Source organism: Puma concolor, chromosome A1 (genome assembly GCF_028749965.1).
Source record: "Puma concolor isolate L17-30 chromosome A1, mPumCon1.1.hap2, whole genome shotgun sequence".
Taxonomy (NCBI): Eukaryota; Metazoa; Chordata; class Mammalia; order Carnivora; family Felidae; genus Puma; species Puma concolor.
This window is the reverse complement of record NC_141667.1, coordinates 43,143,000-43,159,219: the sequence shown is the minus strand read 5'-3', so window position 1 is coordinate 43,159,219 and position 16,220 is coordinate 43,143,000. Positions and strand designations below refer to the sequence as shown.

Sequence of the window (16,220 nt, the reverse complement as noted above, 5' to 3'; positions counted from 1 at the left end):
GCTACAGACACAGTCTTTTAGAAACCTGGGGTCGGGGAGAGGGATCTTGAGTTGATTTCAACATTAGCAGCTGCCTCTGGAGGAAGCCGACGCTCAAAGCCAATGCTAATACCGTGGCACAAGGGGGTGGGTGTGAATTTCCAGAGCGGACGGCACCAAGCCAGACTTCTGGATGGTCATGGCCTCCAGAAACCATCCGGAAAGCCAAGCGGTCCACCTCCCTGTCCCGCTGACCACCGTGACCACACTCCCCTGGAGATTTCCAACCTGTTTCCATTGGAATCAGAACACCCCTCAAGAAACAAAGTTGGGGAGAGTTTATGACTTTTTATTCCTAACACAAAAACACTCGACAAGAGTTTGAAATACAAAACACAAACACAAACAAACAAACAAAAAAACCTGTTTGGCTATTCAGTGGACCGTATCCAAGGCCATGGCCAGCGCCCTCCCCTCCCCCACTCCGCCCCCCCCCCCCCCCCCAGTCTCCTCACACCTCTTTGCTTGTCCCGAGGGTACAGGGCGGGCCACCCAGCAGAGGTTCGCTTAACAAGGTCAGCAGCTGGGATGCCAGTATTGCAGTTACAGCAAACCCCTCCCGGGCACCCGGACACAGGGTCCACTCCTGTCTCCTTTGCCCACAGGATAACTAGTGTGCTTCTCGGTCTGTGCCAGAGTCTGCTAAGCGGTTGCTTCTGCAGTCTTCTGACTGGCGTGACACTGGGCTCTAAACACATAGACAGTTCACTCAGGCCATTACACAGAATTCCCAAAGTTGGTGTTGCACAGCAAGGGGGCCGAAAGGATTTATTTGCCTTCCATCTGGGAAGCTGGTGGGTACAGTCTTTGGCCACTAGAGGGCGACCAGACGTCGATAAGGCAAAGTGCTGAGGTGGAAGCCGACCAATCCCTTCAAAAGTCACCCATAAAGCAAGGCTGGCAAAGGGGAAGAAGAGGCTCTTTGAGGCTCCCTTGCAGGCTCCTTTGACAAAACACGCAGCACAGAGCGGGTTCTAGCTACATAAACACGTCTTTCGTGGCGTTGCTCTGCCCGGGGACTGACCACCTACAAAACCGTATTTCCCGCGCCCCCGGGTGGGGCAGTCGGACCGCCCTGCTGCTTCCAGATGTGCAAGGCATTCTGACGAAACAGAATATCTGAAAATCCGTCCCCCGAGGTCTCAAAGCCTCAGCCACCACTGCTGTATCACTAGAGAAACAAAAAGCAGAAGCTGCCCTAAACACATGCAGTGTGATCGATGCCTCCTGTCGCCCCGTATGTTTTACAATCATTTGAAGGAAACGTGTGAAAAGTGCCTAAGTTAAGCGCTTTTGAAAAAACAAGTGTATTGCTAGTATTGTCTGAGAGCAAGAGAGAAACAGCCAAGCGGTCACAACATTCGGATTAAAAGCTGTTCCGCGGGGACGATGACAACGAGGCCGATGGGAGATGTGACATCGCCACCCAGCCAAGTCGGGGTTGAACTTCTCACCATCCCCACGAGAAACTATGGCTTAGATCTGTCCTGGGGAGCTGGCCTCCTCATACAAGGTAACTCGGCCAGGACCATGTGGGTTCGAGTCTGCTGCTGGCTGGTTACCCGGCAGAGAACTCGCACCCTGAACACGAGCTGGGCGCGGCCAGAGAACGGAATCCGGTTCACGGGTGAGTGACGGGTTCCTGAGGCTCCCGGCTGGTAACCTGAGCCTAGCGGGTTCGAAAGGGACTTGAGTGCTCATTCTATCCAACATCCTCATCCGTTAGATGAGGGAACAGAGGCCCCGGATCACACAGCAAGTAAGAAACATCAGGTTTCTCACTGAGATGGCTTATAGTTGAATGACTTGCTCTGTAAACCCATTTGATGTCAGCTGGGCTGTTTCAACTTTTTATACATAGATAAAAATAGGTACCAAGATCCAAACTCACCGTTCCCCATCTCTAGGGCCTCCAACAAAAGGGCCAGCAAAGGGCTGGCCTTTCCTGTTGCTTTTTAGGAAGGCATCTCTCTCCTCCCTCATACCAGCCCCACTCCCGGCCCCATCCCAATCCCTGGGAGAGTACCTCACTCAAGCCAAAGGAGACCCATCTTTGCCAGCGTAGAAACATGGAGCCAGGCTGAAGGGTTGTGGTTTTCTCAAAGTGCTTTTATTGGTTCAATGCAAAGTCAGCCTCTGCCTACTTCCTGGACGTCCTGCAGCCGGCTCCCAGGGGTCTCCCCACACCCAGCGTCTGTTTTGGGCCACGCGGGCTTCCCAGCTCCCAAGCTCTCCCTCCATTTACCCTGTACTTCCGGACTCAGCAAACAGCCCCGGAGCCCTGTCTGCCCCGCGGGCAAACACCCCGGGGACTTGACTTGGGGACCGGCTTAAACATATTGCACATAAGCACTAGCTGCTTTCCTTCCGCCCCGGTGGGAAGGGGTGAGGGGGTCCCTCTTCTTTGGCCAACAAAACCATGAGGTTCACTTTTATTTGCTACCGCACACGCGATTTCTTCCCTTAGATCTGAGGGTAGCTGCTAGATCTCAATGCTAAGAAAAACACTGCCGTTTTGATGTGAGTCAGATCAACCAGTCCTCCAGGGCTGATTCCGCTTCACAGCCGGGACGGCCCATCTCTCAAGCTTCAGGCTCAGCTGTGATTTCAACTGAGCCCAAGGCTTGGGATGAGGTTCTCACCTGTCCATGCAGAAGGACCGCGTGTCAACACCCTCCCTGCCGCCCCCAGCCGCCACTTGCACGGTGGCCTCGGCACGCATGTTGCACACGCCTGGAAGACACTGCTCTCAACACATCAACAAGCAGAGGCTTTATGCAACAAGAGACCTCTTAGTGCATCTTTTCCTGCGTCAGGACTTGGGCGCTGAGTGTTTGCAGCTCAGAGCTCTCCTCCCTTCCTCCTCCTGCCCCCAGAGCCCCGGAAGCCCCGCCTCTCCCCTGAGCACAGTCACCACGCAGCACTGCAAGACCTCACGGCGGATGCAGACCCCTGACTCGTGCTCTTAGACCAGTTTCCTGGCTTGGGAGCAAGATGTGAGGGGCTACGGGGGGTGGGGGCCTTCTCTGCACTCCATCCACTCATATTCTTTACCTCTTTGATGCATTTTCCTTCGGTCACCAGAACCCCCAAGCGTGAGGATTCTGATTCAGCCTTGTACCGACTGAGGAAGGAGATGGAAGAATTCCACTTAGCGGTTGGATCGGACATTTTTGCAAACACCAGCACAGCACAGGGACGGACAGTACAACCTGCCCGGCGTGGGCAGCTGTCGACACGGTCTACAGTAAGCTTTTATGGCAATCACATGTAAACATCATCCAGAGCAAATACGAGGACAGAGCTACGATGAGATGGTTGCCAATAGCAGCTGCTCCCTCTGGGTTACTCCTTAATGTGGTGGGCAAGAGACCAAGGTTGCCTAGTTTTCCTGGAGGAACCCCGGAGTCTCCTTGGTTAATAATACACAGCACCGAATGAGTCGTCCAGATAGAGGTTATCTGCAGGGTTGGTCAATTTTAGAAGAACTTGCAGCCTTTTGTGGACGGGATGGCAAGCAGAAACCCTGCGGGATGCTCTCGGCAGACATCCTCTCCCGCCAGCGGCCAGCCCTGACTTTAGGCACGTTACCTCCCAACACCGTGCGCAGATCTCGACTCTGCTCAAGGGCCAGTATCTAAGTAACCTCAAGGGTCCTGTGTTAACCTGACTGGGAAGGGCAGCCTCGGCTGACCCAGAAGACAGGAGCGGCTTAGGCAACCTCCAGGCCAACTCTTCCTGGTGCAGAAGGGTGGGGGAGGGACTCTGTGACTTAGCAAGGTCACAAAGCAAGTTCTTGGTGGAGCCAGGCCTCAACCCAGCTCTTCCAGACTCTGAATCTAGAGCTCCTTCCTATTGGCTTCCACAGGATAAAACCTCAGCATACTCCTTGGTGCAAATCAGGACGCAGTGGGGGCAGCAGACAGATTTAAATTCTATTCTATTGCATTCCATAACCATTTATTTATGTGCCTACTGTATGCTAGGCAGTGAATAGCTATTAAAGGAATTTACAATGTTCAGGTCTGTGCTGTGGATAGTCCCTTTCTTGGTTCATCCTCACAAACCCCGCCTCCCTCAAACATTTCATGTCCGCTATTCCATTCGCTCCCCCCACTCAAGTGGGGGTCATGTGTCACAGTATTATTGCGAGTCCTGTGCCAACGAATGGCTTTAGGGGGATTTTCTCTCACAGATCAGGACGCGATAGGGATGGGCCGACGTGAAACCCAGCCACCATTTGGTTCTGTATAATGGGAACCTTTCGAAGATCAGACCAGGTTAAACTCTGATCCGTCAGTAATGGCTGCCCAGAGCACTGTGTTGAGGATCCTAATAGTTAGTATGACCAAGCTCAAAGAACATGAGTGCTGTGGTCGATTAGTTATGTCTGCCACTGGCCAAGGAGGTGGGAGTAGTGGTATATGTGCCATATATGTATTTGCCATCCCGAGCTAGAGACCACCTTCACAGAAGCTAAGACTCTCAGAGCCGGCAGGAACCTTGGAGATCAACTTGCCTACTTCCCCTCAGTCCATTTCAGAGAAAAGAATGTGGGGGCCCAGAGCGGTCAAGTGACTTGATCCCCAGGAGCTCAGATTCCCTATTCTTTCTAAAGCCTGTTTCCTCCAGTCTTCTCTGTGGGCTGGGAGTATTCTCACCTCCCAGGACAAGCTCGCTTTCCCAGTATACCTACTAAGGTACTTGATAATCTTTAAAAAAAAAAAAAAAAAAATCAACTACCAATTCTCAAAGTTCTAAAGCCTGGCAGTAGCAAAAGATTAAATTAGCTTGTTTAGTTTAATGAGTCAATTTCAAACACTGTTAAAGCAAGCAGGACTTTTTCTCTTTCCTTTTCTTTTCTTTTTAAGACAGAAACTTCCCAAGGGACCCTGATATATGAACGAGATTAAACTGGAGCCACTCTGTCTGAGGCAGAAGCAATGAGCTCACACCCAGCCTGGCCACGCTTCCCCAAGGCACCTGCACAACATCCAAGCTGGACATGGCTTGACATCACTCAAGAACATCAAGTTTACGGTAAAGCCCAATCAGAATGTGGTCTGGATGGCAAAGGACCTTGGAGATGGTCTTATCCACCCTCGGTCCTCACATGCCCTCCTGCTACCCCTGCCCCATCCACCGAAGCAACTTTCCAGGTGAAGGAAAGGGAAAGACAAGCCGGTCGGAGTGGGATGGGTTGGTGGCTGGTCCCAGCAAGGACGGCTGCTTTTGGATCACCCTGCCTGTGCCATCCCAGGCGTGTCACTGAAGCTCTCATGGCATGTCCACAGAGCCCTCTGGATCCAGACGCAGGTCCAAATCTAAACCCGCCTAATCCTGGCAAGGCAGTTGGTGACTTAACCCTCAAAGTGAGCCCGGAGACTTCTAGTCTGGGGCCCAATGTTGCTCAACTCACCTCTACCAGTCCCTGTGACTTTATATCTTTACCCCACTACTGCAGGAGCATGGGACCAGGAATCAGGAGGCCTGGGCTGGGGCACCGCTCTGCCCTCCCACTGGCCATGGGACCTCGGGCCCGTCATCTCACCTCTTGGGGCACTGCCCGCCTCACCTGGAAAAACAAGAACAGTGCAGCTCACCCCTGCCTTCCTCACGAGGTCCGCCAGGATCCGAGTGCGCCAGGCCAGGCGCAAGCTCCGGGCACGAGCTGGCACCAGATGAGGGTTCTGACTCTAACTGGACCCACCCTTGCTCAGTGAGACACCGAGGGCAGAGCACGGCAGAGAAGTCCCAGAAACCTCTCCCCTCTGCTCCTCGTTGCGGCTGCAGGCCGCACTTCCCTGGGGATCAGCCTCCCGGCCGCCCGGCGCCTCTCGAGCATTCTGGCAGAGGGAGCGGAGCAGCTCAGTGGCAAACACCTCGCGACAGTGCATAGTTAAAAAATCAAGGAAGCGATACGATAATCCCAGGCACAGTACATCTGAGCCATAAATACGTTATTTGAAGGATATACTTTTTTTCTTCAATTAAAAATGTGTTTATAATCCTGATTCTATTCACGAGTAACAATTTCATCATCACATACTACGGACAAGAAATGTTATGGTGGACACAGCTGCACGTCTACGAGGGAAGTCGGTCGGGAAGGAAGGGGGAGATGGGTGACTGACCCAGCACTTGGAGGCGCACCCGGGGCCACCCGCCGGAAGCGAGGACACTAAGTGGCAGTGGGACATCAACACCATGGAAACTCACAGACAGAAGCAGCTTTGTTCAATGTAAACATTGATTTTTTTTTTTTTAAAAGGACAGCAGTCTCAAGTGTCTCTCTCACGTGTGTTCTCTCACGCGCTCGCTCTCTCGCCTTCTCATATACTTAATTTCTTTGAAAACGTAAACATATTGGAAGGGCCTTGTCTGAGGTATTGAGGTATTCCTCGAAGGTTAAGGCTGTTATCAATGCAGGCTCTGCTGGGCCTCCTTCAGTAAGCTGTCAAAATCCATGGCTTCGTACTTGTTTTTCACGGATGCAGGAAGGGTCTCTTCTGAATTGGAATCTGGGCAGGGGGTGGAGGAGTCAAGGAGAGGGGAAGGCAGTGAGCCACTCAGAAAGGCCAGGCGATCAGAAAATCTGCCACCGGGGTCAGCCCCATGGGGTGCATGTGGCCCCAGGCCTCCAAGAACACCAGACAGCAAGAATCACCTTTGCCATTCTACCGTGACACCACTGCCCTGTCGTCAGTGTCTCTCGGCCTCGGCTGCCCTGTTTCTAGAATGGGGTGGCCTGAACCAGAGCACCCTAGAGCTCCTTCCTAGCTCTGATATCCCATTAATCTATTTCCCTAAGAGCTTCCTGCTGGCTGGTGAACCGCTGCGGAGGTCACGGAAGGTGGCCACCAGAGCTAGGATGCCCTCATTGTAGAGATACGGAAGCAGGTCCCCATGGGTGGCCGTGCAGCCAGGTGGAGCACTGCCCGGCCTGGAATCCTCCTCGGTTTACTCACACTCAGCCCCGTACTACAGACCCCGTGTCAGACTCTCCTCTACAGATAATTCTCTCCTAAATTGTACTTCTTTGTCCTTCTTCACCAACTCCTCTCCAAATGTGAGAGCACGGTGACAATATTATTTCATTGTGGCCCATTAATGGACAAGGCTGCCTGCTGCCTGTTGGGGTCACCATGGAATGCCCCTCAAGGCGGCAGTGCAGCCACTGGCCCTGTGAGGTCAAAGAGACAGTAACCATCGTTCTACCAGCTGGCTGTGAACACAAGACTAGACCTTCCAAGTGGCCACAGGAGGCTTGAATCTGGTACCAGTCTTGGGAGAGGACAAGATGGACCAGAGACCAGAAGAAAAGCAAGATGGCGGCCTCCAGGCGAAGTGGCTGCAAAGTTACCCAATCGGCACATTAGAGCTTTGGCGTGGGAACTGGGTCCAGAGGGGGCTTTGGGTGTGGGTTTCATTAAAGGAGGTCACTGCCCCTCATGCCTTGGGTCTCACTGGAAGGTGGCGGGGCCTTGTGTACTTACCATAGTCAGTGTGTCTGGGCCAGCAAAAGTGCTGGAGCCCTCCGTAGCTCAGCTGGAAGGAGGGCTCGTTGCGTTTCCGCAGGGCAGCGCCATTCCTCAGAGACAGGGCGGCGTGCTCAGAACACCGGTAGGTGATGAAGCCATACTTCTCGCCTCTGTGGGGAGAGGTCAGGGGGAGCATGTTACTGGGCCAGCTTGATTCATACCCTCAGACCACCCATTACCAGAGGCAGAGCAGAAAGCCACACTGATTCAGTAACCATGGCCGCTTGCCCCCCGCCCGCCCCAATACAGATGAGGGCAGTCGCTAGGCTGACCTCCACTGTGTGAGAACAGTAAGAGCAGGTGATTCCCAGAACGTCTGCCGGGCGCCTCACTCTTCAGATCACCCTGCCACTGGCCACTGGCATTTTCTCCCCGCTCAGGGATGAGGAAAACAGGCTCTGCGGAGTTCAGAATTTGCCCCAAGGCAATGGCAGGCAGGGCATTTAAACTCAGGCCTCCCACCATGAAAGCTGATGTACTTCTCTTGGACCTGTGGCACCTAGGCCCCCACCCTTCCCTCCTGCCTCCTTCAAAGCCAGCCTCAGCTACCAGCACCTTGGCTGCTGCTGACTTAGCCTCCCCCTTCCCTAGTACTGCTGGCATTCTGTACACATCATCCTTTATGGTGAACACCTCTCTGCTTGCTCAGCAACTGAGCCACGTGTTCAGCCGGGCTCAGGGCACCAGGGGATGTCACACGACGGTGGCCCTCCCTGGCTACAGTGATGCATTCAAGGATGAGCCTGTCACCCAAAGCAGAGCCTCAGGGTGCATCCCAGCTCTTGGCCCCAACTGTGAGGGAGACTCCTGCTGCCCCTGGTAGGAGGTACATAAGCTTAGACGTGGAGGCGGCCATTTTGCCACCCGAGGGAAGCCTGCTTGAGAAGGGTGCTGAGGCGAAGGGGGGCCTAAGGTCGGTCCTTTCCCCAGCTCCTCAGTTCCACAAACAGCAAGAAAAAGAATCCTGACCGATCTGTCCCTCTGCTGCGTGCACTCCTCAGGGCAGAGACAATGTGGACTTCTGCTACGGCTCGCGACAGGCTTACCGACACTAGGCGCCTAATAAGTACTCAGCTGGTTCACATTTCCTGACACCTCTCTGAACCAGGCCAAAGTTGGACCCCTTCTGCCTCTTTCAATGTCCAAGCCTGCTTGCTTTATTTTTGCACGTTCTCTTTGTTTGACGTCCTGAAGACTGCACAGAACTTAAAACCATCCTATTTGTGTAACGACTTTCTCTTTTTAAGTTGTGGTAAAAACACAGAACACACAAAGTACCATTTTTATGGTTTTTAAGTGTACAATTCAGTAGTGTTAAGTGTATTCACGCTGCTGTGAACGGATCTCCACTTTCTCTGCTTGCTGTTCCCAGGAATCTGACTACTGCCGACACCTCACAGAAGTGGAACCCATATTGCATTTGTCCCCTCGTGGCTGCTTATTTCACGTAGCCTAATGAGGTTATCCACGATTGTCAAGGTTCATCCGTGCTTGCAGCATGCGACAGACTGCCTTTTTTTTTTTTTTTTAATGTTTAAAATATTTATTTTTGAGACAGAGAGAGACAGAGCATGAGTGGGGGAGGGGCAGAGAGAGAGAGAGAGAGAGAGAGAGAGAGAGAGAGACACAGAATCCAAAGGGGGCTCCAGGCTCCGGCTGTCAGCACAGAGCCCGACACGGGGCTCAAACTCACGGAGTGTGAGATCATGACCTGAGCTGAAGTTGGACGCTTAACTGATGGAGCCACTCGGGCGCCCAAGATTTCCTTCCTTTCTAAAGCTGAATAATATTCCTTTGTTTGCATGTACTACATGTTATTTCCCCATTTATGAGCCAATGGGCATGGGGGTGGTTCCCCCTTCTTGGTTATTGTGAATAATGCTCCTATAAACAGGGGCGTGCGAATATCTCTTTGAGATCTCTTGTTTTCAGTTCTCTTAAGTATATACCCACGGGTGGGATTGCTGGATCGGATGGTAATTCTATATTTAACTTTTTGAAGAACCTCCGTACCATTTTCCATTGTGGCTGCACCATTTTACCTTCCCACCAACAGTGCACCGGGTTCCGATTTCTCCACATCCTTGCCAACACTTATTATTTTCTGGAGCCACCTTAATGGATGTGACGTGTGTAATGATCCCTATGTAGAAACAAGTTTCTCATTGAAGTTTTTAAAACGATTATTAAATTTGAATTTAAAAACCTTCAAAGCTCAGTTGGCAAATACGATGGGAGATACTTTAGAGTTATTTCAAAACTGACAAAGTTTTGACATCTAAGTCGTGTGTTTACATGCAACCTATGCTTCCTGCATGCGGGTTCCCTGACAGATGAACACTGCTTCCCCAGGTGAGTGAGGAGAAACAAAGATTCCCAGCAGAATAAAGGGTCTGACCTGGCTGCTCTGGAGGAACAGAGGGGCATGAGTGGCACGGGTCCTTGCAGGGCAGTGTGGTTCCTGTGTAAGTGTCCCTTTAAGCCCCGGGGGGCTGTTTGCTGCCCTATATCAGAGTGGAGACCTAAAGCAGCTATGAGAGCTGCAGATTTGACTCTGCTACTAACTAGCTGCTCAGTTAATCTGTCTGAGCTGCCCGGGAAGGGAAAGCAATAGAAAGAATGAGTGCATATGTCATAGGCAGGTTAGAACGTTTAAGAGAAGGCACAGGATTTGCCTGGCAGTCAGCAAACCATCAGTGGGAGTTTACTGCTTATTATTGGGCCACACAGTTGTTACTGGACCTTCTGTGGGACCTGGCTCTCCAGGTCCAGGCTGCGGATCTCATCAGATTTGTTCTGTGGATCTTCTCCGGCATCTTTTGTGTGGCTGGCCCTGGACGGGGACCCCTGCCCTTCCCCACTCCCCTCTCCTGCAACAGCTTGACCGGACTCACCTGTTGTTTCTCGTCAGCACCTGGCACTCCACAATCTCACCGAACACTTCGAAACGCCTCTTCAGCTCTCGGGAGCTCATGTCACTGGAGAGATTGCGAACATATACCACACGGCCTTCACCCTGCTCAAGGAGGGAAACACACAGAAACCCAGTCATTTCCTGGCTTCCTGGGACCCGCTTGATGGGGGGCTTCTATGGAGTCCTAGGTCTCAGCCCACGATGTCCGGCTGAGGGGGTAACACTAACTGGGGCCGGAATCAGAGAGAGGACAATGACGGCTCCTCTCCGGAAGACCTGCCTTGTTGGAGGAGGGGGCTGCTAAGTGTCGGACGGGGAAGTGGCTTTAAAGGGAGCAAATGCTGGGGCGCCTGGGTGGCGCAGTCGGTTAAGCGTCCGACTTCAGCCAGGTCACGATCTCGCGATCCGTGAGTTCGAGCCCCGCGTCGGGCTCTGGGCTGATGGCTCAGAGCCTGGAGCCTGTTTCCGATTCTGTGTCTCCCTCTCTCTCTGCCCCTCCCCCGTTCATGCTCTGTCTCTCTCTGTCCCAAAAATAAATAAACGTTAAAAAAAAAAAAATTAAAAAAAAAAAAAGGGAGCAAATGCTCACTTGGAGGAAACGAGCAGAGAATGGACAGAGGCAGGAGGGGGGAGTTTATCATCATTAATCTAACTGCTTACTCATAACTGCTTACTCATATTTGTGTTTGGAGTCTGGGATTTTTTCTGCATAGTGGGGAGGGGATAGGAAGGCAAGCTGCCGGGGCATCTAGATGGCTCAGTCGGTTAAGCGTCCGACTTTGGCTCAGGTCGTGAACTCGAGGGTCTTGGGTTTGAGCCCCATGCTGGGCTCTGTGCTGACAGTGTGGAGCCTGAGCCCTCCCTCTCTCTCCCTCTCTCTCTCTCTCTCTCTCTGCCCCTCCCCCACTTGCACTCTGCCTCTCTCTCAAAAATAAAGAAACATTAAAAAAAAAATAAGAAGAAAGAAAGAAAGGCAAACTGCCGAGGATGGGAATGGGCAGGCATGGGAAACCAGGTCGTTGTGGGGGTCACAGTGAGCTGGGAGGAAGGCAGTGGGACCAGGACACAGGTCTTGGGGTCACCGCTATCCTCAGTCTTGCCAGGGCAGTGCATAGACAACTGTGACTAAGGGGTCACTTCAGGTGAGCCGGGTGCCATGCTGCGGGCCCCTAAAAGAGCCCAGCAGAGGGAGGGGTGGGGAGCAACCCAGGATGGAATGTGCCCTCCGCTCCCCTCCAATCTGTGATTGGATCCAGTGAATGCCATCGCTGCTCTGACCCGCTGGAGAAACTCCGGCTGCGTCCTGGAAACCTGTGCTCCCGTGGGTGAAAGTGACAGGTTCTGGTTTGGACAGGCTTTCTCCGGGAACAGGTTAAAGCCATCTGGAACCACCCCACTCTCATCTCCCAGCTGGCAGGGAGGAAACAAGGCCCAGGGGCCACAGCAGGCCTCTGCTGTCAACCATGGGAACTGGGTTCTGCTCAGTGTAGGAATCCCCTCCCCCAGCCTCCTTTCAGCTCCTTACGCTGGGAAGTTCTTTCCTGCCTCTGCCCCATGGTTCTCCTGAAACTACGTGGTGGCTCCTTTCATCTGTCAGGGTCTAGGTCCTCGCAGATGTCCTTCCTAGACTGCCATGTAAACACATCCTCCCCACTAGTCAAAACACGACTGTTTGTTTCAGAGAGTTTAGCCTCATGTGATTAATTCCACCGCGCCTCTCCCAATCTCTGATTACAGTGTTTATTCCTTGCTTACGAGTCTGTTGCCTTTCTCTCCCTTCTGCCCCAGCCACGGGAATGAGGACCTTGTCTGTCTTGCTCGTGCCAGGCACGGCCCCACTGCTGAATGGTCACACGTGGAATCCAAGGTGATGCTCCAGGCACAGCCTGTGGTTGTAAGTACCTGCCCGCAGGCAGCTGGGTACCTCTGGGGTACACACACCTCATGTGTCCTCCCTGCTTCTGCCCGGAAGTGCCAGTTATGCAGGAAAGCAATCAAGTGCAAGCCTGTTTGTCTTTCTGAGCATCTGTCTTACTTTCTCTTCCCTTCTTTCTAGTGACATGGAGGGGCTGGCTCCGGCTCCCCACTGCAGATTCCTGATGAATTTTCTCTAGGTGCTTTGCAGTGGGTTCACCAGGCACAGCCTGGGCCCATAAACTAACTCTGGGGGAAGATCAGGGGGGTCAGTAGGAAGCAAGAAGCAGGCTTCTCCTGGTCCCTCAGACCAGATCAAGCTGGGGGATGCTTAGGAAGGACAAGGCCCAACTCCTTTGTGTATGGATGAGTAAACTGAGGCTCAGGGAAGCTGGGAGACCTGCCCAAGGTCACACAGAGGGTGGTACCGGGGCTGGTTTGTGGCCTGGCTGGCCCTGCTCTGCTCCTCCCCGCCCCCAACCGCAGCCTGCCCTCTCGGCCCTGCTAAGCCTCTGACGTTCAGCCCTAAAATCACCACCCACTACATGCCTCACTGCCAGTCCCTCGGCCGCACTTTGCACGATGCCACCTCTGATGCCCTTTGGTGACCCTGGTGCTTCTTTAAGTGAGAGAAACGTGACTATCTTCTGCAGGCCACAGCTGGCCTCAAAGAGCTTCGGGTCTATGAAGCCCCCGCGCGTCCTGATGCCCCTGCTCTTCCCCATTCACTCCGGGCTCCGGGGCCCCAGATCACTTACAATGGCCTTTTCCCGCCGCTTCCTGGCATGCCGGACACTTGGCGTTCCATCTGAACACGGTCCTCTGCTCTCACACCTGTCGGTGAACAAGCAAACCAGAGGCACTCACTCTCAGGAGGGACCACGGCAGGGTGGGCGGGTGCAGTTGCTCCCGGAAGCGAGGCACGCTTCTTTAGAACTTGCTCACGAGGCCAGAAGGAGCCCAGCACGCCCCGTTCCCAGCAGTGGCAGCCCGGGGCTGGGCATGGCTCTGTACAATGTGACCGGCGCCTCTGGCCAGCCTCTGGGACGAGATCACTGGGGACCACCGTGTCGCGAAATCCCAACCCGCCTGAACCTCGCCTTTTTATGCCATTAGGGGTGGAAAGGCCCTCTCACTTCATCACTGTCTGGGACCTGATGGGGGGAAAACAACCTTTGAGGTCTTACGTTTCCCCATTTTCCAGATGAAAACCCCGAGGCTCAGGTTCAATATGGGTTTGCCTAACGATGGAACGTGGGGAAGCCAGAGCCAGGAGGAGGTCTGCTGATCCTGGACCCACTGCTGTCTAATGGCTGGCGCCCAGGCACGAGGCAACCCGGCCCTCACAGCCCCCACGTCCAGTCTGGCTATCAGGCTCAGCAGCCCGCATGCGCCGCCCGGGGACACCCCTGGGTGCCACACGCCTGCGTCTTCCCGCCTGTCTGCACACTGCCTCCTCCCCCAGAGAGCCAGACTGCTGGACTGGAAGGAGCACAGCATGGGAGGCAGGGGGGAGTCCGGGCTCTGCACATACTGTCTGCGTCCTTGGGAAATACAGCACGCAGGATAAGAACACAGACTCTCCGGTCAGACAGCCCGCGTTCGCTCGCATCCCGGCTCTGCCACCTCCTGCTGGGCGACCTTGGGCTAGTTACTCACCTCCCCTTAGCCTGAGTTCTTCAACTGTAAACAGGGAGAACTGACCGTACTGCCATCTTGGCCATTTGTGAGGATCAAATCAGAAAACGCTCGGCGCAAGACCTGCTCAATAATTACTTGCTATGGTTTTCTATTGAACCTCTTTGAGCCTCAGCTTCCTCATCTATGAAATGGGGGTAAGAAGCAGATGCGCCCTCCAAGAGCATCTGCGAAGCTAAACAGGGTAATAGAAGGGGGTATGACTTGCAAACTTTAAAGTGCAACAAATCGGGGCGCCTGCGTGGCGCAGTCGGTTAAGCGGCCGACTTCAGCCAGGTCACGATCTCGCGGTCCGTGAGTTCGAGCCCCGCGTCAGGCTCTGGGCTGATGGCTCAGAGCCTGGAGCCTGTTTCCGATTCTGTGTCTCCCTCTCTCTCTGCCCCTCCCCCGTTCATGCTCTGTCTCTCTCTGTCCCAAAAATAAATAAAAAACATTGAAAAAAAAAAAATTTAAAGTGCAACAAATCGCAGTGTCATCATCCATTGGTAACACATTGGCAGTTCCCCCACCTGAACTGTTGAGAGTGACCGAAAGGTACTGTGGGGTTTGTGTTGTGACACCAGCTCAGAGCCGGGATCGGAAGCACAGGTTTAAGAAATGTGAGCCGGGGGGGGGGGGGGAGGTGGCGCCTGGGTGGCTCAGCTGGTGGAACGTCCAACTTCAGCTCAGGTCATGATCTCATGGTTTGTGAGTTCGAGCCCCGCATTGGGCTCTATGCTGACAGCTCAGAGCCTGGAGCCTGCTTTGGATTCTGTCTCCTTCTCTCTCTGCCCCTCCCCACATGTGCTCTATTTCTCTGTCTCTCAAAAATAAACAGATGTTAAAAAAAAATTTTTTTTTTAAAATGTGAGCCCGGAGAAGGCTGATGACTCCTTTACCAGGCTTGCCAGGCACCAAGCTCTGCCAGCTGAGCAAAAACCGAGTCAACCAATTAATTTTCTCCAGTGAGCAGAAAAAGCCAGCCCTGAACTTGGCCCAAAAGCAAGAAGAGGAAAAGGCGAATCCATGGGAGTTTCTAGAGAGACTCGCAGCTCTTTGCAGGCAAGTTCATGAATACAGGCCCTGCCCTGACACCCCTGAGCCGGTCAGGAGGGAAAGGAGGCCAGGAAGCCCCAGCTCCAGCCTTGGAGGATGTGTTTCAAAAAGAAGAGAACCTTTCGTAGCTTCTGAGCTACTCAATGTTGCAGAGGAAGCTGCCTAGTGTGGACGCCTAGTCACTTAAGTCCCCGTGACCCTTGGGAAAAGGAGAATGGAGCCAGAGAGAGGTCTGACCAATCATCCTGGCTTATTACAGAGAAGAGCTTTTAGAGAAATCGCTAGGGAAACTCATTTTGATTAACAGGTAGTTCAGGGCTTCTTAACATTAGTGTCAGGGGAGTCTACAACCCCCCCTCAAACTGAATGCCCAGTTACAGGTCTACATACATTTTAAAGGGAAGAGAAGCGTTTGCTTTAATCAGATTTTCAGGCAGTTAAGAGCTACTGGTGTAGATACATAAATACAAAGCAGAGTTTTTCTACGAGAAGATACTTTTCTATTACCTGAATTCTAGTTCTCAGAGTATGGCACTCTGGTGACATCATCACCTGGGAACTAGTTAGAACTGCGGATTCCCCCTCCCCCCCCCCCCCCCCCCCATGTACAGATTGAGACACCGGGCAGGTGGGGTCCATGCAGCTGCAAGGTAACAAGCACTCCAGGTGGCTGCTGCATGGCTCTAGACCCAAGTGCACCATCTAGTGGTCACTCGGGTGCATGGCAGGCAGAGGATTTGGGACATGCCCTGACCCCGCTTAGGCCTCCCCAGGTCAGGTCAGGTCCTGCTGTGATCAGGGAAAGAAGCAACCTGACTCCACCAAAATGCGCCAAACTTCCATTCTTTCTGCCCAGCTCCCCACTGACTTTTGGACCAGCTCCTTCTTTCAGACCAGTTCACTGAGCCAAGATGGTCTGAGCAAACAGGCTCATGATGCATCATCCCCGTGCGAAGGTGGAGCGGCTCCCGGGGGATCAACTGACTGGCTGGAAGTCCTGACACAGCTCAGCAGGACCAAGAGATGGGAATAACCTTACTGCTGCTTTAAATCCGGGTCTTATTTTTAGAACGAAGATT

General features: G+C 53.2%; 1 protein-coding gene across 2 annotated transcripts in view; it reads right to left on the bottom strand.

Moving 5' to 3' along the window:
- Positions 1-5,995: 5,995 nt before the first annotated feature.
- PPARGC1B (PPARG coactivator 1 beta) overlaps positions 5,996-16,220 on the bottom strand; it is a 105,066-nt gene continuing 94,841 nt past the window's right edge. Inside the window, exons 9-12 of one of the 2 annotated variants that reach the window (XM_086698972.1) lie at positions 13,167-13,242; positions 10,475-10,599; positions 7,536-7,690; positions 5,996-6,560 (exon numbers count right to left, since the gene is read on the bottom strand). In XM_086698972.1, coding sequence (XP_086555098.1) covers positions 6,460-6,560; positions 7,536-7,690; positions 10,475-10,599; positions 13,167-13,242 — 457 coding nt within the window. In that variant the 3' untranslated portion in view covers positions 5,996-6,459. The remainder of the gene's footprint in view (positions 6,561-7,535; positions 7,691-10,474; positions 10,600-13,166; positions 13,243-16,220) is intronic. The other variant, XM_086699762.1, reaches the window with a different exon arrangement.